Raw genomic sequence first — 22810 nt, forward strand, 5'->3', positions numbered from 1 at the left:
AGAATCGAGTAAATGATAACCCCTTCGTTCTCGGAGTAATTTGTCAGCGGCTTGGAACGAATGCTCGGGGGACCTTATATTTATTATAGGTGTTTGGAAATTCCTGTTATTATCTGGACATATCGGACGTATCGGGTCAGAAAAACATCTAGTACTATTACAAGATCTTCCTCTACCTACATAGGCTATGGTTTCTGACTGTCCTGTGGGCAGTCCTGATCCTTCCTCCTCCTCGCTTTGTTCGAACTGGTCTACCGCTAATCTCTCTTCGTGTAGGCGTTCTATTTCTTTACGGATCTTTCGGCACATGGCTATTATACATTTTTGCCTATCATGTCTCCCTTCTGATATATTCTGGCTCCATCTGGTAAGAGTTTCCATTGTTTCCGGATCTACCCCCGGTCGGTCTTGATTTCTGATCACACAATTTATGAGGAAACGTAACAGTTCCCCCTGTATCTCCACTTTCTGGTATTCCATAGCTCTGTTAATACATTCAGAATCTCGCCCTGTTTGAACAAAATGGTATATATTATCTAGATGCACAGTCATTCCTGGTAGCTTCCCTAAATACACCGCAGCTCGTCTGATACGTAATGATGCCAGGATCATTTCGTCCTCTTTGCCGGGCACAGGGTCATATCTACAATCTACAAGAAGTTCCTTAAGCGTGCGGGAATTTATAAGTTTGGGGGTACGTGGATGTGCTGATTCTTGAAAAGTAAGTTTATTTATTCTGGGTGGCGTAGAAAAAATGTTGGTAGCACCTCCGGTAGCCCCGTCTGGGGTATCGGGCGTGAAAGGATTCGTTGAACGCGATACAGCAACTATAAGTGTGGACACAGCTGTAGAAGTAGCTGTAGGAACAGATGTGGAAACAGATGTGCTTGCCGGAACTTGTGTCAGGATTTGTTGCTGTAGAGATACAGATACAGGATCTTGGCGTTGAACCTCCCCGGCAGACGGTCTATGTGGGGCGGGGTTAGCATACTCGGGAGCTGCGTCATCTAAATATGAGGAAAGAAAAACATCTTCTGCGGTTCTAGGATGCCCCTTAGGATGCACCTTTATTGGAAATAATGGGGGTGGCAAGTCTTTTGGTATCTCCGGAGTAGCCTTAGGTAATCCTTCGGCCAGAAGGGGATACATACCATTCATAAGGGCATTTCTTTGTCTGTCTATTTGTTCTGATTTCACTCGTGTACCTTCTTCAATTAATAGATTTTCTCGGACTTTATTTGAATTCTCCTTATTTTTCTCTTCCTGTCTGAGTGCTTTTTCTGTACGTCTATGAGATTCTTTACGCCATAACTCAACGGCGTCTTTCTGTGACTGTCTAGCTTTCCTTTTCCATAACTCTTCTTCTACTTTCATGATGCACTCTGCATCCCAGGTCCCAGCTGCGGGCCACCTCTGACTTTCTGGTAATTCCTTGGTGTAGTCTACCCATAAATCAAGAAATAATATAGCGTCTAAGCCGTGTTTATGATACATGAAGTACCCTGGAGTGTCCCTAGGAGGAATAGGAACAGCTTCTTCGAGTACCCCTTTTCTAGTTGTGATCTGTCTTAATTTCGAAAAGAGCGGCATATTGAGAACTGATCTGATACTTGATCTTGAACAAACTTAATACAAAAAACACAATAATGAACAGCCATTCATACCACAATATGCAGGACGTATTAACACATTTAACATTTAACATTTAAATGAGCAACAATGATGATGACGATCTAAGAAAACTTAGTCACTAAACATAATACTCGGCATTAACTGAATTATTCTGAATTTATATACTTGATATACTAGATATACTGCTAAACAGTACAGATACACTGCTAAAACAGTGCAGACCGGATTTGTGTACCCAAACCCGTCTTGATCGGCACAACCTATGTGCACGTCAGAACGCCTCCCCAGTGATGGTACTCACCGGGTAGCTCGGAACGGAAGGCCTCGGAACGGAACTGAACTGGACCGGACTGGACTCGACTCGAAAACTTCGGACACTTCGGAACATCGGAAACCTCGGAACTTCGGAACTTGGTGGGCCTCTGTATACCTCGGATCTTGCTCTCTCAGCTAGGCTCTGGTCGGGATACTTCGCACTTCTCACCGCCTCGTCTGGGTGTTGATCGCAGCCTCAGTCGCCCCCGCTTGACCGGAGGGAGATACAGGAAATCCTGCTGGTACGCGTTGTTGTCCGTCCAGCTGTGGCAGGAGACCGGGCCTGCAACGCACCGCCGGCGCGTGAGATGAGAAAGTGTCCCTGTTCGGGCGCCATTCATGTGGTAAATAATTTAATTACCGGGACTTAATTTGATACAGAAACATAATAAAAATAGCTCAGTAAATAAGAGGCAAAATCCGTGGTATTAGAGGTTCAGAATGGGCTTTATTCCAATGGACGATTCGAATCGTTGACTCCAAGTTCCATCACCACGGAGGTTCAGGAAGTGAAGTACATACTTTATTGATAAGTAATCACTTTTATACAATAGGCATTACAGTGAAGCAAATGTAGGAGGCGTAACAATTGATAGTGAAGATAAAACATACATACGTAGCAAAAGTGGGCGTAACTAAAGAACGTCATCAGGTGTGATGTCATAATAGGGTGGTTCCATGAAAGAATTTCGCAATGTCAGCAGAAATACTTGGCAGAAATGCGCGCAGCAGCATGACGTGTGATTGACGTGCAACTAGGGGGTGAAGGGGATTTGACATTTAGCTCTACATGTGGAGACAGAAGTCTGGAGGGTCAAGTCAACCTAATCCCAAATCATATCTAACATCCTATGTTTAAAGAACTATGTTATCAAAAAGAGAGGTCTCTTAGAGTAGAATCTTATTCTATACTGACTATACTGACTGTTAGTGCGTGTACAAGCGTCTAAGTGTCTACACTAGATGCGAGGGCAGAAGTCTTCCATAATAATAGGGCTATGAATTACTTGCATAAAGACAGAGAAGCCGGGCCTTTGCTCGGTAGCTGGAAGAATGTTTACTTAAACTACTAGACAGGAATGCATTGGGCAGGGAGCGGAGCAGATAATTTCGAAGGTGAAATACAGTTTTTGGCAGGCAACAGGCTGATGTCAGGCATCGTGAGCCGCGCAGGGAATGAGACAAAGTTCATGGTCACAGGTGCCGGCTCAGACTGGAGCTTTCAGAGGCAGAAGGCAAGAAAAGCTTGATGACAGAATCAGGGCCTACTTGCCTGGACTGTAAAATGGCATAAGTGAACCATATAAAGCCGGTGGCCTTTCATACTTAGAAATGGAATATCCAGCCTATTCATGGCGGATCTGAAAGAGGACATGTTGACGGTGGACGCACATGTGTTTGCGTCTTCATAACTGGAACTGGAGGGAACATACATGTACTTGTGATTCATACATGAAACCGTTGGGGTCCAAGATAGGGGACATAACTGATCAGAAAAATCCATATTTCCACAGGAGATTGGGATTTTTTTTCTCCGAACAGGCTACTGCTTTGAAGTGATCTTCTGTTGCTGCAGCAGTACAGGGTACTGCACCAGAGACTGCAAAATCTGCATCCCCATGCTTGGACATTGAGCGGCAGCAGAGGCCCTCTGTCGAGCTTCCCCTTGAGGATTGTCAGTGTCATCTTAGGAGCGAGGCGTCCCTCCTCAAAATCAGTTGAAGCTTGTAATTGGAACAAATTTGTGGATTAATGCAGCACTTCAAAAATTTGACCCATTACTAGCAAGGTTGTCTAAAGTTTTGTCGATTGTTTTCTCTAGCTCATCAAGGACTTACTTTGGGCACTGTTAAGAACGAGTTATCAGCTCTCTTGGCTTTTTTGCGGTAGTCTGATCAGCCTATGTTAATTAAATCACCCGTTATGATAAGAAAGTTTAAAGGTTCTCAACCTTTGTTTACACCAAAACCCTATTTGATGCCTCAGTAGGACTCACTCTTTTGATGTGCACCCCTTTTGAGCCACTAGACTGTTGTCCTTTGATACTTCTGACGCTAAAGACAGTTTTTTTCAGAGTTATAACACAGGCTAGACGCTTGAGCATGCTGCAGACGCTTTTGGTCAACTGCACCATATACCACCTTATTCCCAGATAAATGGTGTAGACAACCTGAATTTTGTTTCGTCCGAAAGTGGTCACTCCTTTTCATGACGTGTGGGCTGTAAGCTGTGACTATTTTGGCATTCTTTGCTCAACTTCACCTTTTAAGGAGGAAGAGAGATTCCATTGTTTGGACCCTAAGAGAGCACTAAACTTTTATATTGATTGTGCCAAGGAACATTGAGTGAACGATTAGCAATTTATAGAGTTTTCTGGTGAAAATAAGGGCAAAGTAGTGCAGCTATAGACCATTTCCTATGGATTTTTCTCTCCATGAAGATCTGCTGTGCTCTGGTGAAGAAACAGCCTCCAGAAGGCTTGAAGGCTCCCTCCATCATGGGCAAAGCTGCTACCACTGTGTTGGCATACATAGTGCCTGTCCGGGATAGTTGGCAGGTGGCTGCGCGGGGTCGATACACACATTCACAAAGCACTAATGCCTCGACAGGTCTGTCAAGCATTTGCTTGCTCGATCTTGCAGGGCTTTGTGGTTTGAGCCAGTTCACAGACCTACTAGCTCGGGAGGCACTGCTACGGGTGCGCGGACTGTGCCACCCCCCACGGCTCTGGAGGAGCCTAGGCAGTTGTCGACGGCCTACCCGCCTTTCCCGGGTCCGTCAGCAACTCCGGCCCAGCTGCAGGCATTCCTGTCTGCTATGGCCTGCCTATTTGGCCCGTCGGGCCCCGCCGGCATGCCTTTGGGCCCTGCAGGCCCGACCGGGGGGTCCTCGCCTTTGTTCGTCGGCGTCTCCGGCCCCAACCTCGTTGACGGCTCCGGCCTCGGTGCCGCGAGACCCCTGTGGGTCCATGCCTGGATCACAGCCGATGCCGGTTGGCCTCATACGACCTCCACCTAAATCGATGGTGCCGGCCAGCCCCGGCTTCCACCCCAACGTGGTGCTGGACCGGTGTCAGCCGATTCCAACGCTGATGGGGAATTTCTATCTCTTTACCCACCCACCTCCTTTCCCACCTGCTCCGCAGGTTGCAGAGGACGGGGAGGACTGGGAGGGGTCTGAAGAGCCTCTCACAGCCCAGTGCGAGTTAGAGCCAGACTGGGAAGAGGATTTGGAGGACGCAGGTGGACTGTATTTTTCTCCAGAACCTGGTGCACGGTCTCCTTCTACCGTGGCTACGGAGGAGGGTGGTATTTATTCGGAGGTGATGTGTAGGGCGGCCGAATCTCTTCACCTCGAGCTCCCTACAGTGGCCGTCAGGACTAACCTCCTGACAGAAGTGCTTCGGCTGGCTTCTTCCTCTACTGAGCCGCTACTATCATTCAACGATACACTTTCAGATGTCCATTTGGGCACCTGGTCCAGGCCCAACACAGTGGCTCCTGTGGATAGGAACGTGGCCCGACTCCATCGCCCAGGCCCCGGGAGACCACATTTTCCTCTCCCAACACCCTACTCCTGAGAGCTTGGTTGTCCAAGCTTCTGCATCTCCAAGCGCATTCCCTTCCGCACCACTGGACAGGGAATCCAAGAAACTGGAGCAGTTTGAGAAGAAAATGTTCACTTCTGCCAGTTCAGGGCTGCGGTCTGTAAACACTGCATGCCTCTTGGGCCGTTATTCCCACTCTGTGTGGGATATGGTTGCGCAGGTGCTGTCCCAGAGTCCGGAGGAGGCCCGGAAGGTGCTCTCTCAAGCTATTGCTGAGGGGAGAGACGCAGCCAAGTTCGTTGTGGCCTTGATACCACCGATTCGCTGGGCAGAGCTGAGGACAACTGGCCTTTCCGGGGATGTCCAGAACACTCTGATGGACATTCCCATTCATGGCACTTGCCTTTTTGGCGACAAGGCAGATACTGCGTTGGAGCGTTTTAAGGACTCGTGGGCTACGGCCAAGTCCTTAGGCCTTTCGGCCACACGCAACCTTCCGCTTCTGCTTTTTGCTCCTTTCGTGGCCAAGGAAGGGGTCCCCAAACACGTTTGTTTCAGAACCACAGGCCTGCGCAGCAACAGTCTCAGCGCAGCCGCGGATGTTGGACCCACAGAGGTGGGTCACGGGGCCAGCGGGCTGGTCAATCCACCACCTCCCTTGCCGCCACCGCCTCCAAACCTTCCAAGTCCGGTATTTCAGGCCCACCAAATGCCAGTGGGTGGCAGGATTCGCCATCACCTCCCCCACTGGCGCACCATCATTTCAGACAGGTGGGTTTTACAGATAGTCGGAAGGGGCTACTCCCTCCCCTTCGAGACTGCCCCTCCAGCCATGCCACCTCAGTACCACCGCATGTTGGGGGATCACTTGGCACTTCTCCAACAGGAAGTTGCTGCCCTCTTGGCCAAAGGGGCCACCTAGCGTGTTCCGATGCCAGAAGTAGGTTGTGGTTGTTACTCCCACTACTTCCTGGTTCCCAAGAAGGACAAGGGCCTGCATCCTATCTTGGACCTCCGGAACGTCTATCACTTCCTCCGGAAGGAGAAGTTCAAGATGCTCACACTTGCTCTGGTCTTGTCTGCCCTAGACCTGCAAGAATGGATGGTGGCGTTGGTTTGCAGGACGCTTATTGTCATATGCCAGTCCTGCCGGCCCACCAGCGTTACCTACGGTTTACGGTAGGCCACGAGCACTTTCAGTTCACCGTGCTCCCCTTTGGCCTTAACTGCGCCCCTCGGGTGTTCACGAACGTGATGGCAGTGGTCGCAGCTCATCTGCGCAGATCAGGGATTTCAGTCTTCCCCTATCTCGACGACTGTCTGTTGAAGGCGGGCTCGCCCCAAACAAACAGTCGTCTCCCACCTCCAGACTACGGCCGACCTCCTGCATTTGCTGGGGTTCTCCATCAAAGTGGCAAAGTCGCACCTGATTCCCTCTCAGAAGCTCCTCTTTATCGGAGCGATTCTGGACACGGCACAGTTTCGGGTTTATCCTCCCGAGCTGCGAATCCGAGACATTCGGGCTATGATTCCGATCTTTCGGCCAATGTCCTGGGTTTCGGTCAGGATGATCTTGAGGCTGCTGGGCCTCATGGCCTCCTGCATCCTGCTGACCAATCATGCCAGATGGCATATGCGGGCTCTGCAGTGGGACCTGAAGTTCCAGTGGGCGCATCATCAAGGGGACCTGTCTGAGTACATTCAGATCTCGGAGGGCACTATACAGCACTTGCAGTGGTGGCTCACGAACCAGCATTGGTTCAGCGGCAGATCACTCTCCCTTCCCCAATCGGAGCACACAGTGGTGACGGATGCGTCCCTCCTGGGATGGGGCGGCCACATGGGAGAGGCGGATATTAGAGGCCTCTGGTCTCCGGCCGAGTCCAGGCTCCATATCAACCTTCTGGAGCTCTGGGCGATCCTACTTGCACGGAAGGCATTCCTTCCCTCAAGGGGAGAGTAGTGCAGGTGTTCACAGACAATACCACCGCCATGTGATACCCCAACAAGCAAGGCGGAGTGGGGTCGTGGACCCTATGTCAGGAGGCTCTGCGTCTCTGGACATGGCTGGAACATCAAGGGATTTCCTTGGTGGTTCAACACTTGGCAGGTTCTTTGAACACTCAGGGGTGGCGCAAGGTCTCTTTCAACAGTTGGGAGACCCTTGGTTAGATCTATTCGACACCAAAGAGAACACGCAATGTCAGCAGTTCTGCGCTTTGGAATTTCCAAGGTGGCACTCGCTCGGCGACGCTTTTCGTCACGAGTTGAGTTGCGGTCTATTGTACGCTTTTCCGCCTATTCCACTTCTACCCAGAGTGCTGAAGAAGATCAGGCGCGATCAGGCCCAAGTCATTCTTGTGGCCCCGGACTGGGCTTGAAGAGTTTGGTATCCCGAGTTACTCAGTGTTAGCATGGATCCTCCGATCCGACTGCCTCTTTGGGAGGATCTTCTGTCGCAGCAGCAGGGGACGGTCCTCCACCCGAACCTGTCCAGCCTCCACCTCCATGCGTGGAGATTGAGCTGCGACACTTGATTCCACTTGACTTGCCTTCTGAAGACTGTGATATCATTCTGGCAGCCAGGCATACATCCACTAAATCGATATACGCCTGCAGGTGGAACAAATTTGTGGCATGGTGCACAGCAAAGGCTGTGGATCCGCTTTCTGCCCCTCCTTCAGAAGTCCTTTTGTTCCTTCTTTCTTTGGCCCGGCAGGGTTCTGCTCTGGGGACTATTAAGGGCTATCTTTCTGCAATTTCGGCTTTTCTCAGGCTCCCTGATCAGCCCTCTCTTTTCAAGACCCCTGTCGAAAATAGATTTCTCAAAGGCGTTACTCACCTTTTCCCTCCTATTCCGTTTGTGATGCCACAGTGGGACTTGAATCTGGTTCTTACTTATTTGATGTGCGCTCCTTTTGAGCCTCTTCACAACTGTCCTCTTCGTTTACTAACTTTGAAGACTGCTTTCCTGGTTGCCATCACCTCTGCTAGGCACGTGAGTGAGCTCCAGGCTCTTTCCTGTAAACCTTCTTTTCTGTCGGTTCATCCGGACATGGTTGTGCTCTGCCCTCATCCTCCTTTCTTGCCAAAGGTCGTTACTCCCTTCCACATAGGGCAAACTATCACCTTGCCTCCTTTCTTTCTGCCTCCACACCCTTCCAGAGAGGAATAGAGACTCCACTGTCTGGACCCAAAACGTGTGCTCTCATTTTACTTGTTTCGCACACAACAGTTCCGGGTGGATGACCAGCTCTTTGTTGGCTATGCAGGTGTCAAGAAAGGCCGGCCTGTACACAAGAGGACTATCTCCCGCTGGGTCGTCTTGTGTATCAAAGCCTGTTATTCTCTGGCTAATAAGGAATCTCCGGTGTGGTTGCGCGCCTATTCTACCAGGGCGACAGCAGCTACTACTGCATTGGGATGTGGTGTCCCCCTGCAAGACATCTGTCAGGTAGCAACGTGGGCCTCGCTGCACACTTTTACTAAGCATTATTGCCTTGACAGTCAGGTCCGGAGAGATGGCTTCTTTGGCCGTTCTGTTCTCCGTGACTTTCTGGTGTGATCTTGGTTCGCAGACCCACCACCTGGGTTTGTATTCCTGCGGTATCTATTCTAAGGTAAGGAATCTATCACTAACGTGTCTCTTTCAGATGAACAAGTTACTTACCTTCGGTAATGATATATCTGTAAGAGACATTAGTTAGTGATAGATTCCTTACCGCCCCACCCATCTTCCCCGTTCTGCGTACTGATTTCTAGGGTTAAGGTCTTCCCTTTCAGGGCCCTAGTTTCAGTGCACCAGTGGTCAGTATCTTGCATGGCTCTGCGTTCCTGGTGCGGCAAGTCGTGTACAGAACTGACGTCAGCGCGCCTGGGCGCATCTAAGTAGCTCCAGCGATGTCATCTCGGCGACTACGACGCCATCGGCATACGTGGAGCCGCATGACGACACGTACGATGCGCAGGGGTACTGCTGACAAACTTTCCGGATCCAGTCTGGGGGCAATTCTAAGGTAAGGAATCTATCACTAACTAATGTTTCTTACAGATATATCGTTACCGAAGGTAAGTAACTTGTTCGTTAGTCTGCAGTTTCGAACTGTCCCCACTCTATAGATCCTCACATTTGTGCATCAAATGTATGGGGTTTCTTTGGTGGCTTGTTTGGTTAGGTTTATCCATCACCCTGTATTCCATTGTTGAGTTATCCTATTTATCTCTGTCACCCTTTTGCCACCATATGCAGGAGAGATTCCTCTGCTTCTGTTCCTTTTCTCAATTCTAGCGACGGACAGCCCTTCGGCAGGTGCCTTAAAAACACTTCAATTTACCCTCTGCAGCACGTGATGATTCCGTGAGAGGCCACATTACTTTCTGCCTCCCTAAGTGAAGGAGCATCACTTCAGGAGGTAGAAAGTGGGTGCTCCACAAGGTTGTCTCACATTTTACTGTTTTCTCATTCCCTGGCCCAGCAAGGCCTTGAAGTGACGATAGTTACATTTATATTTGGCCCCTGTTTGTTGGCTTAAGGTTGCCAAATCCTCCATCCCTCTTCAAGTTACCTTTAGTGATGCATTTCTTGAAGTGGCTAGTCAATATGTTCCCTGCCAACAGTTTTTGTGATGCACAATGGGACCTTAAGTTGGTTCTTACGTACCTGGTGTACCCAACATTTGAACCCATGCACAGTTGTTTTCTAGCCCTACTGACCATCAAAATGGTGTTTCTTATTGCCATAAAATGACTGGTGAGTGAGCGAACTTCAGGCCTTGTCTGTGCATAAACCATGCACATCCTTCTTGGATACATGCAGTATTCCTGCCCAAAGATATTGTCACCCCTTCATATAGGGCAGTCCATTATGTCTGTTGACTTTCTCTGCTTCACCTCACCCCTCCAAGGAAGAGTAACACTTCTACCCTAAGAGGGCTTTTAGCTTCTACTTCGATGAAATCATAGACCACCAACAGGATGACCAACGTTTTGTCAGGTTCTCTGGAGTAAAGAATTAGTGGCAGAGCAGTGCGATAGAGAACCATCTCTTGATGTTTTATTTCATGTTTTAAGTTCCGCAATGGGCTAGCCAAAAAGCAGCCCCCAAAAGGCTTGCATGCTCATTCCACCGGAGTAAAGGCTGCTACCACTCCTCTAACTCTTGGTGTGCCAGTTCTGTAAAATTTTCAGGCCTTTACGTGGGCGTCCCTCCACACTTACACAAAGCACTACTGCACGGACAGCCAGATCCGGCAGAATGTTCACTTTGCTTGATCTGTCCTGCAGAATTTCCTTGTTTGACCCATTTCACCATCCCTTCACCATGAAAATCCTGCTTTGGTATCTGTTTACAAAGTGAAGAATCTATGGTTAGAAGTCTCAATTAGAAGAACAAACTTCAGTAACGCCTTTTCTGGTAGTGACTCTATCTGCAGATTATTTACAGACCCACCCTCTTTCTCTCAAATGAGCGTAAACAGTCCTCTAATAGGATCCCAATTTAAAGATGTTCCCACTGGCACATTCTGATTTTCATGGGCTCTGCATCTGATGGTGTGGACAACAATCAGAAAGATGTTAACACGTGGACGGGGCAGTGATATAGTGGCCCCAACAATACATCCGGGCAGGAAGGTTCTGATGACGAGCTGTTCAACGCTACCTACCAATGCATGACTGAACTACTAACAAAATTCTCTGGATCTAGTATGGTGCCTGGTGTAATCACAAGGTGAGGAATCTGCACATAGAAACAGTCTCTACCACAAAAGACGTTACCAATGATAAGTAACTTGCTCATCTTGAGAAAGCCTTCATCTCGCTCCAGTAGCCTTGAGTTGCCTCAGTGTAAAGATGTAGTTTGATATTTGCTTACATGTCAACTAATGCTTCCTGTAACCTAATATTACTTTGTGCAGTATATTCAGAGAAGAAACCAGTGTATCAATATACTTCCTTGTAAAAACAAGTCATCAAGAATAGCTCATGGTCAAACTCAGGACTCAGTTATCCACAACATAGCCAAGACCTATTTGTCCACAAGCAGAACAGTGGTGTTTTATTTCCACAGCATTTGTTGATATAATTGGACTAATGGTCACGTCATATTTGGCCACTCCATAATAAGCTAATAGCTGCATTGAGAGGTGTATTCTCTTCTGACTCCGATCCAACTGAAGAACACCACGAGGCTCCTATTACCTCCACACCCTCCGGTTCCCGGACAAAGTACTCAGCCAGGATCATGATTATGGTCGGCACCAAATCACACATCAGGATTCCAAAAACGCCTCACGTCTGGGCAGAATATTGCCTTCAAGGGAGTTAGATGTTGAGCCCATTGACTAAAGTACAGTCCTCCAGACGTATGCCCTCAGGCTGTTGGTGGCACCGGGAAATGCCTCTGAGCCTGCCACACTGCCATCCACTGATGTAGACTACGTGCAGCCATCAAGCCCGAAGATACTTTACATGCCTTCAAGGCCGAAGTCCCCTTTCGATACCAGCACTGAGACCAGACCTGGCACCAAAAACGCCATTTGCATCAGAAACCCCTTCGGGTCCACAGACTCCATCAGCGTCGAAGACTCCATTTTTGTCCAGGCCCTCTTCAGTGACCGCTTCCACTAATACAATGCAACCTATCCTCCAGCTGCTTCAGGAGGAACTGGATGCAAGATAGAAAGGTCTGTTTATCCATCCATGGGTGACAAAGGTTTTCACAAAACTGCGTCCGAAACCCACAGATGTTATGCCTCCGAAGAGAAAGCAAACTTGTGAGGAAGAGCTTGCTTTGGAGCCTTCCCCAGCTCACAAGTTTAAAAGACTTGAGGGGGGGCTGGTGCCCTTCTCTTTGTGTTCTTTCTCCTCCTCCTCCTCCTCTTCCACTTCCACTACCTCAATACTCCTTAGAGGGCTCCCTATCTACTTCTCACGGGGAAGGAAGCCCCTTCCACCCCACGGACCCATATGATGCACTGTTCGATCGGGTGCCCACCGATGATCGTGGGACGACTATGATGTTGAACACCTGGGGGATCCTGACCTGAATTACCATTCAATAAGGGCATTACCCCCAGATGACACCAGTGCATATCACGAGGCGATACAAACGGCAACCACCTTTCACATGGTGGATATGTATGTCTTCTTCAAGGAGGATAACTTCTTAGTGGAGACATTGCCCCGATCAGAGATGACAGTACAGTTCCACCAGATGTTGAAGGGTATACTGAAGCCACAGACCCCTTTGAGGAACCTGTTAAAGCAAGGCTTGTAACTCCCCGGCTAGAGAAAAATATAAGCCCTCCCTAACAACCCAGCATACACTAGTACTGCATTCTACACACAAGTGTGCTAATGCTGCTGCTACAGAGAATGCATCCCTACCGAGGAGGAGAGTTAGAAGCTGGATACTGCTGGGAAGAGGGTAGCAGTAGGTGCCACCACCCACTAGAGGATTCCTAACTCAGTAGGGTTCCTCTCCTGAAATGATCAGGAACAATGGAGGTAGATGCAGATATTAGTGAATCATCACCCTGAAGAATTCAGGAAGAGAGGGGAAGAGTTAGTGGCAGAAGGAAAGACCATTTCTAATACCACTATCTGCTGCGTCTTAGATGCTGTAGTCACTACTTCTAGAGGGGTAAACACTAGCATCTTCTTCCGACACTACCCATGGCTTTACATTTCATGGTTTAAATCTGAAGTCCAGCAGCATCTGCTCAACCATTTTTCAGTCCGCAGGTTGACCACACGCTGGGAAAAGTAAGAGGGATACAACTCATTTAAAACAACGGATGCCCTTCGGAGCTCATTCGCTTGGGCCTCCTTTTGGAGACACCAGTATAGGACCGGTTCTAAGACCACCTCCCTGGACTCTACTTTCTCAACAGAAGAAGCAGACGTTTTACCAACAGCAGACCCAGAGAGGTTATACCTGGGGTGACTACAAGGGCAGCAATGGGCAGGGTCAAGAGAGGTACCTGCAAAGGAGCCTCCACCTCTAAACACTGACTTCCCTGCTTACCCCTAGATCGCACAACACCTCTCAGGGGCAGACAACATATGGTAATGCTATAAGATGTCATCCCTCTGCTTCAACAAGGTGACTATGTGGTGGCGTTGGACCTCAAGGATCACAACATTCACATCCCATTCATCCTGCCCATGAGTCCTCCCTATGCTTTGTGGTAAGTGGCCATCATCATTAGTTCAAAGCACTTCCCCAAGGGTCTTCACCAAGTGCCTGACAGTAGTCGCCGCCCACTTGAGAGGAGGCATCCCCGTCTTCCCCTACCTTGACGATTGACTGTTCAAGAGAGCAGGCAAAGGTCAGTGCTTAGCACTTACCCAGGCTACCTTTTCCCTACCTTCACAGCCTCGGGTTTACTGTGAATGCCACCAAGTCCTTACTCCAAACTCTAAAAGGCCAGAGCTTTCTCTAAGCAGTGCTAATCTCCATCACAGGCAAAGCTTTTCTTAGCTCACAACCAGTCTCGGCTTTTCAGAGGTTCATGCCTTTTTTTCAGCCAGATCATCACCTAACAGTGAGGACTTTCATATGCCTGCTTGAAATGATTGCCTCATGCATCACCATAGTAACCCATGCTGGGCTTCACATGCACCTGTTGCAGCAATGCCTTTCAGCCCAATGTTCACAAGCAGTGGGTTATATGGAGTATCTAGTGTTGGTAAAAGCAAGCGCACATTGCTTTGTACAGTGGTGGCACATCACCAATCTGGTCCACAAGTCGGCATTACCCCAGATGCCTATATCTAATGCTGGCATTCCCAGAAAGATAGTAACATTTATCCAGACCTTTTATCACAAAGCTAGAAGCTCTCTCCCTGTCACACCTAGGGCACAATCTACATGAAAAAGGCAGCAATCATGGCTTTCTTAAGAAATATTCTCTTAGCTGATCTATGTAAAGCTGCTAATTGGTCAACGCGACCCACCTTCACTAAGCATTATTTTGTGGATATCTTTGCTGGACAACAGGCTATGGTTGGCCTAATGATCTTGAGGCCCCTATTTCAAACATTTGCATTATCCATGCACTAGCCAATGCTTACTGGGGGGAATGGTTTATATTCTATGCAGAGCATGTGTATCTATAGCAACACATAGTATGTATGGAAATGGTTACGTATCCACAGATGTGCAGCAGTCATTGATGGATATGCCTTTTAACTGATCTAGGCTGTTTGGGGTGAGGGCGGATTCAGCCCTGGGAAGTTTAAGAAGAACAAGGCCACTGCCTGGTCTTTAGGTTTGGCCCTTCCTCAGCAGCAATGCCCTTTTCTTGGCTTTGGAAGAGGCCACATTCTGAGACAGTATTGATCTCAGTTGCAGCGTACCTCTCAGTCCTTTAGAGACCATGGTCGGGGAGCAGGATGGCGGTATTAAGGTACACAAAGGCAGTGTTCTGCCCAGCCCCTCCTTGCGTAACAGCATAAAAAAAACTTTCATTTGATCTTAACCTCCCACGATTACCCCGATTGGAGTTCAAATTGACTTTTACTACTCCGGTTGAGGAGCATTACCTGAGATCATTGGGTGCTCCAGACTGTGTAGCAAGTTTACTCCTACCTTCCTTGCCTATCCTCCAATCATGCCACCTACACCACAACATGCCCTGGAGGACCACTTATCTATACTCCAAGGAGAAGTTCTAGTTTTCTTAGGTAAGAGAGCAATTGCGAGGAGTCAGAAATCAAGACTGGTTGTTACTCACATTATTTTCTGATACCAAAATTTAATGGAGGCCTACACCCCATTCTAGATATTCACCCTCTGAACTTCTTTTAAAGGAAAGACAAGTTGAAGAGGCTCACCCTGGCCCAGGTTCTCTCTGCCTTTGTTCCGGGAGACTGGATTGGAGCATTAGACTTAAGAGGTGCATACTTCCAAATGTCCATCCTGCAGTCACAGAGGTGCTACCTGTGGTTTCAGGTGGGCCAGGACCACTTTCAGTTCTCCATTATCGCCTTTCGCTTAACAAAAGTGGTGGTCGCAACTCATTTGCAGAGGTTGGGAATACCAATCCTCCCATACCTGGAAGTCTGGCTGCTGAAGGTAGGCTCGACTCAAACAGTTGCAAACCATCTCAAGAAAGCAGCTAACCTGTTGTCATTGTTGGGTTTCTCCATCAACATGCCCAAGTTACACCATCCTTCATAACGGCTCCCCTTTATCTGAGCCATCCTGTACACTGTGCTCTTCCAATCTATCCCTCTGCCTCAAAGAGTCCAGGATATTCGGGCTATGATCCCGATGTTCCAACCTGCAGCCTGGGTTTCAGTGAGAGCGGCTACTAGACTTCTTGACCTCTTGGCTTTCTGCATCCTGCTTGTAGATCACGCCAGGTGGCATATGTGAGCTTTGCAGTGGAATCTGAAGTCCCAGTGGGCTCAGCACCAAGGAAATCTGTCAAATTCCGTCCAGGTGTCAGAGAAGACCGCAAAAGACCTGCAAAGTTGACTGCATATCCACGATTTAATTTGTGGCAGACCCCTCCCCTTACCCCACCCAGAGTTAATGATTGTGATGGCTGCAGCATTACTAGTGGAGATCAGAGGACTCTGGTCTCCTGCGGAGAACCATCGCCACATCAACCTGTTGGAGTTGCGGGTAATTGTCTTGGCACTAAGGCGTTTCTTCGGGCTATCAAAGGGGATCGAGTGTAGGTGCTCACAGACAATACAACTGTCATGTGGAATTGCAACAAACAGGGGCGAGTAGTGTTGTGGGTCCTATGTCCAGAGGCTATTTGTCTCTGGAAGTGGCTGTACAGAAAATATCTTTGATCACCCAGCATCTGGTGGGATTTTTAAATCCCAGGGCACACAAACTCAGTTAACGTTGCCTAGCAGATCACAATTGCCATAAGGAATCTTACATCAATGAGGAGACCCTGGCTCAATCGATTCGACATGCATAAAATGCTCTGTATCATGACTTGCATATTGGAATTCCCAAGTCAGTCTTCCTTAGATGACGCCTTTTGTCTGCAGTGGGGCACGGGACTCCTGTACGTATTTTGCCCCTACCTCTCCTGTTCGGAGAGCAGAAAAAAATTGACAGGCTGGGCTCTACTCATCATCGTGGCTCTGGACTGGGAAAGAGTACTGTGGCACCCGGAACTTCTGGCAATGAACATCTGTCCTCCAGTCTGGGTAGGTCTTCAGGAAGCTCTTCTGTTGCTCCTGCAGGGCAGGTTCCTACAGCCAAATCTACACCTCCATTCCTGGACATTGAACAGCAACAGTTGATGACGTGATCTTCCTCCTGAAGTAGTTGGTGCTTTTCTGTGAGCTAGGTGTCCTTCTACAAAGACTGTTAATGCAGGACTCTGGGAGAAGTTTGTTCTGTGGTGTTGTTCTCATCATACCCAACCCTTGCAAGCTACTTTATCTGAAATGTTGTTCTTTTGTTAATCATCGGCTCAGCAAATCCTGGCTGTGGTCGCTGTTAGAGGTTACTTATCAGCCCTTTCATTTTTTTCTTTTACCGGATCAACCATCCCTCGCAGATCACCTGTTTTTGATGGGGTTTCCACCCACTCCTTTTATAATGCCACTGTCTATGCTTGGCTTACCTAAAGTACTTGCTCTTTGAGCCTATGCACAGTTGTCCTTTACGTCTATTTACGCTTAAAACTGTAAAACGGTGTTCCTCATCGCGACATCTGTCATGCGAGAGGGGAATTTCAAACCTTGTCTTCTGTTCCACCATTTGTATCTGTTTTTTCCAGACAAGTTAGTCTTTCAAGCAAAGCAACTTTCCTGTTCAAGGCAGTCTTCCCTTTCATGAAAGGCAATCCATTAACTTGTCAACATTTTATGCACTGCATCCCCCCTCAAAGGAGGAGGAACGACTATATCATCCCAGTCCTAAGTGAGCTCAGATCAAGAGGGTACTGCAATTTCGACAGAATGAACAACTATTTTTCGGGTTATCTTGTACAAAGAAGGGTAAAGCAGTCCACAAAAGAACTATCTCAAGATGGGTTATCATGTGTTAAGGTCTAAAAAAAAAAACCCAGGGGATTCACATGCTTACTCCACCAAAGCAAAGGCTGCTACTACCGTTCTTGCACAAGGTGTGCCTATCTTAGAAATTTTTCCAGGCTGTTGCACGAGCATCCTTCCAAGTGTTCGCAAATTTCTACTATCTAGACATCCAGGTTCAGCGGGACGGGCACTCATCCCAAATCATCCTACAAAATTGCCTAGTCTGAGTCACTCTACAGACCCACCACTTGGAGGGTAATGCTTTGGTATCTATTCAAAAGATGAGGAATCTGCAGTTTGAAGTCTCTATCAGAAAAAACCTGACTCCATCTGTCACTTCTGAGGCCATACAACACCACTTACTTGTGAGTAGGTACTATGCTGAGAAATCTTATGGATCCAGTCAGAGACTGGGGATGTTCTAAGGGTGAGCAATTTACTGTTAAAGAATCTACTAGAAAGAGCGTTACAGAAGGAACTTTTTCGTCCATCACTTATCAAACTGCTTCTGAGACTGCTTTTCAGTCGATGTGACATGTATTTTTTTCTTGTTTAGGAAGAAGACCGCAAGCTGTTAGTTGGATTCTTGGAGGATGTAATGACCATGCTTTCCCTTTCGCATGCACCTTTGGATAGTTTAAAGGCGTCATTTGTAGAGCTGGGGTAAGAAAGCAATGTTCTAATTGTGCCAATCCTCCGGACTTCATTTCCCCTCTCTCTACCACGCACTTCACCCATTGTCTAACATGAGTTTTATTCCAGCTTTAACACTCTCCTGTATGCCCTTTAGTTTTAATACTCAGCACAAAACTAGATACTATCCATAGGTGATTAATTTCCCTTAGTCACGGTTTTGTGAGTGGAGCTCTAGACTATTTCTTGATTTCAAATAGCTCTTCCAGGAAGTTTATTGAACAGTGTTATGTCTTTTATCTGAAATTGGCATTTTGTGCTATTTACATTTTGACTTGCTTCCTTGTTAATTCACCCAAGTAGCCATAAAATGTAGTTAATTTGAAAAAATGCGTGCCCATCCATATTAAAATAAACTTTTTGGGAAGGATGACTTCTGTACTACTGAAAAGCATAATATAACTGCATTGTAAAAGTATTTATTATGAATAATGTGAGCTACAGTTGCACGTACCTCTTGGTATGAAAGCACCCTAGCCTGCCTTTGGTGCTCCCCAGTTCCAGCTGCTTGTTCAAGCTAGATAGAGACATTCCAGTACTGCTGTTTCTGAACAACACTAGTCTTAAAGCACAGTGTGGTTTCTTTACCAGGCTACAATGTCCAAAGTCCCTGGGAAGGTTATTAAGCCCTGTGTCTCATTCCATTGCTAGTTGAGCCTTTCAACCATGTTGTCACGGTATCTCAGCACTTGTGATATCGGACAACCTCCCTTTAAAAATGCAAGCCTTTTGCTGTTAACGTATATGTGACGCACAAGAAGGATGTGCCGATATCTTTGAGGGATGCTTTACCGGTCCCTGCAGTGGATATTTTTTCTCTACTTAAAATAACGTGCGCACAAAAGCAATTATGAATAGAGAGGAAGGGAAAGATATTTGAAAATGAAGTTTGCAATCCTGCTAAAGTACTGGTGATTGCGATTGGACAACAGTACCGCATCAATTCTGCATTCTGCAGTATATGAGCTTGGTACACATGCTTTTGTATTATCTCAGTTTTTTTATGGTTCCCCGTTAGTTATTTAATAGTGCTGGGCGGAATTTGGGTAGCGCCACTACGCAGAATTTTGGAAAAATGTGTGGAAAACAAGCACACGTCCTGAGGGTCCGTGTGCCCAGGACAGGGGTCCCTCGTGCCCGGGCAGGCTCCCCGATCTCCCCGGCCTGGCTGGGTTGAGAAGCAGGGACTGGCCCCGGGGCCTGGGTTTCGGTCAGGGCCTGGGGTTTGGGACCCTGCGGCCTGCCAAGTGTCCATCTGCCCAGGACAAGGGTCCCTGGTGCAGAGTCCCGGAGACCTGCAAGGGCAGGCGGAAGCCCTACCGCTATGGCTCGGCTCGGGGCAGGCAGATGGGAGTCCTTTCGGTCCCGGCCATCTGGTCGCACCAATGCTTTCCAATGGGGCGACCAGATGGCCGGGCCGGCCTGGAAGTCCCGATGAGGGCTCATTCGCCTCCCCGATCCCAGCCAGGGCTCCAGGAGGTCGGGGGCCTCTGCGCCTAGGGTCCCCTGAGTCTGGCGGTGCGCACAGTTTCCCAGAAAGAGGGGTAGCCTTCCTCCAGATTACTATGGGCAGGGTATGCCGGAGCACCCCTCCCAGGCTGGCGGTTCTTTGCCGGGGACCAGATGGGCTATGCCCGGACAACACCTCCCCTCCTCCGGCCCATGGCGTGACAAAGTGCCCGGGATGGGCTCCATGGGTCCCGGGCAGTCCTCCCCCGGGCGTCCGGGCCCAAGTGCTCCTTCCCGTGCCTGAGGCCTAGCCGGGGTTTCTGAGCCCCCGGAAAGCCAAGCCCCCGAGCCCTACTAGGGCAGGCGGGAGCCCTACTGGGAAGACTCGACTCGGGGCAGGTAGATGGGCGTCTTTTCGGTCCCGGCCATCTGGTCGCACCTTTCCCCTCGGCCATCTGGTCGCACGCAATGCTTTCCAAAGGGGCGACCAGATGGCCGGGCTGCCCTGGAAGTCCCGATGAGGGCTCATTTGCCTCCCCAACCCCAGCCAGGGCTCCAGGAGGTCAGTCGCGTCCTGGCCTAGGGTCCCCTGAGTCTCTCGGTGCGCAAGGGTTCCCAGAAAGAGGGGTGGCCTTCCTCCGGAATTACTAGGGGCAGGGTATGCTGGAACACCCCCTCCCGGGCTGGCAGTTCTTTGCCGGGGACCAAATGGGCTATGCCTGGAAAACACCTCCCCTCCGTCCTGGGGCTCCCTTCTCCGGCCCACGACGTGGCAAAGTGCCCAGGACGGGCTCCATGGGTTCCGGACAGTCCTCCCTAGAGCGTCCGGGCCCGAGAGCTCAGGTGGGAGCCCTACTGGGAAGGCTCAGCTCGGGGCAGGCAGATAAGAGTCCTTTCGGTCCCGGCCATCTGGTCGCACCTTTTCCCTCGGCCATCTGATCGCACGCAATGCTTTCCAATGGGTCTACCAGATGGCCGTGCCGTCCTGGAAGTCCCGATGGAGGCCCATACGCCTCCCCGATCCCAGCCAGGGCTCCAGGAGGTCGGGCGCCTTGGCGCCCTGGGTCCCCTTCGTCACTCGGTGCGAACGGGTGCCCAGAAAGAGGGGTGGGTTTCCTCCAGATTACTAAGGGCAGGGTATGCCGGAATACCCCTCCCAGGCTGGCAGTTCTCTGCCGGGGACCAGATGGGCTATGCCCGGACAACACCTCCCAGGCATCCGGGCCTCCCTCCTCCGGCCCGCGGCATGGCAAAGTGCCCGGGACGGGCTCCATGGGTCCCGGGCAATCCTCCCCGTGCCTGAGGCCCAGCTGGGGTCTCCGAGCCCCTGGGAAGCGGAGCCCCCAGAGCCCTGCGTTGGCAGGCGGGAGCCCTACCGCGAAGGCTCGGGGCGGGCAGACAGGAGTCCATTCGGTCCCGGCCATCTTGTCGCACCTTTCCCCTCGGCCATCTGGTCGCACGCAATGCTTTCCAATGGGGCTCATTTGCCTCCCGGATCCCAGCCAGGACTCCAGGAGGTCGGGCATGTTCGCGCCTAGGGTCTCCTCCATCACTCGGAGTGCGCGGGTTACCAGAAAGGGGGGTAGCCTTCCTCCGGATTACTAGGGACAGGGTACTCTGGGACCCCTCTTGGCCTAGCGGTCCTCAGCCGGCAGCTGGATGGGCCAGGATGCCGCCCCAGCCCTGGGTCCGTCCCTGGGCCTGCCACGTGGCAGGCTGCCCTGGATGGGGTCAAGCGGCCCTGCCCCTGCTCGGCTGGGTCCAGGGGCCCCGGGAAGGGCGGCCTCCCCACCCCAGGCTCAGTCCACGGTCCTGCTGCGTGGCAGGGTGCCCGAACGAGGTCCCACGGGCCCGGGGAGGCTTCCCCGTCACCTTCTGGCTCGTGTGCTCCAGCCCTGGACCCCCTCCCCCAGCCTGCTGCCCCGCCAAAGGCCCGGGACGGGGTTCCATCGTGCCTAGGGAGCTTCCCCTTGCTCGGCTGGGTTCAGGGGCTCCCTGCGGCCCCGGGGAGGGTGACCTCCCCACCCCAGGCTCTGTCCTCGGTCCCGCCGCGTGGCAGAGTGCCCGGGATGGGGGTCTGGCAGGCCCGGGGAGGCTTTCCCTGCGCCTCCGTGCCTGGGAGCCCCTGCTGGGTCCAGGGCCCCACCGGGCCCCACCGGGCCCCGGGTCAAGTGCTCCGGCCCTGGACCCCATCCCCCGGCCTGCTGGCCCACCAAAAGCCTGGGTCGGGGTTCTGTCGTGCCCGGGGAGCCTCCGCCTGCTCGGCTGGGTTCTGTGGCTCCCAAGGGCCCCGGGGAGAGTGGCCTCCCCACCCCGGGCTCCGTCCTCGGTCCTGCCGCGTGGCAGGGTGCCCGGGATGGGGGTCTGGCAGGCCCGGGGAGGCTTTCCCTGCGCCTCCGTGCCTGGGAACCCCAGCTGGGTCCTGGGGCGCTGCTGGGCCCCAGGTCGGGTGCTAAGGCACTGGGCCCCGCCCTGCTGCACTGCCAAAGGTCCGGGACGGGGTTCCATTGTGCCCGGGGAGCCTCCCCTTGCTTGGCTGGGTTCAGGAGCTCCGGCCGGGGACACTGAGGGCCCCGGGGAGGGCGGCCTCCCCACCCCGGGCTCCGTCCTCGGTGCTGCCGTGTAGCAGGGTGCCCAGGGCGGGGTCCAGCGGGCCCGGGGAGGCTTCCCCTGCGCCTCCTGGCCTGGGAGCTCCGGCTGGGTCCAGAGGCCCCGCTGGGTCGGGAGCTCAGGCCCTGGGCCCCGTCCCCCGGCCTGCCGCCCTGCCAAAGGCCCGGGATGGGGTTCCGTTGTGCCCGTGGAGCCTCCCCTTGCTTGGCTGGGTTCAGGAGCTCCTGCCAGGGCGGCCTCCCCACCCTGGGCTCCCTCCTCAGTCCTGCCGCGTGGCAGGGTGCCCGGGACAGGGTCCGTGGGCCTGGGGAGGCTTCCCCTGCGCCTCCGGGAGCCCCGGCTGGGTCCAGGGTCGGGTGCTCCGGCCCTGGGCCCCATCCCCCGGCCTGCTGCTCTGCCAAGGGCCCAGGACAGGGCCTCCCCTGCTTGTCAAGGTGTACGCGGGTCCCGGGTCGGAAGGCCCGTCGGGTCCCCCTCGCAGCCTCCATGGCTGGGGCCCAGCTGGGGCCCTGGGCCTCCGGTCCCCCATGCCCCGGCACCCGGGCACTC

General features: G+C 51.1%; 1 protein-coding gene across 7 annotated transcripts in view; it reads left to right on the top strand.

The window, feature by feature from the left end:
* Positions 1-22810, top strand: part of RELCH (RAB11 binding and LisH domain, coiled-coil and HEAT repeat containing) — a 760620-nt gene that overhangs the window by 570462 nt on the left and 167348 nt on the right. For all 7 annotated transcript variants that reach the window (XM_085606887.1, XM_085606888.1, XM_085606890.1 and 4 more), the window contains one exon: positions 18066-18172. In XM_085606887.1, coding sequence (XP_085463013.1) covers positions 18066-18172 — 107 coding nt within the window. The remainder of the gene's footprint in view (positions 1-18065; positions 18173-22810) is intronic.

This window comes from Triturus cristatus, chromosome 5_2 (genome assembly GCF_964204655.1).
Source record: "Triturus cristatus chromosome 5_2, aTriCri1.1, whole genome shotgun sequence".
NCBI lineage: Eukaryota > Metazoa > Chordata > Amphibia > Caudata > Salamandridae > Triturus > Triturus cristatus.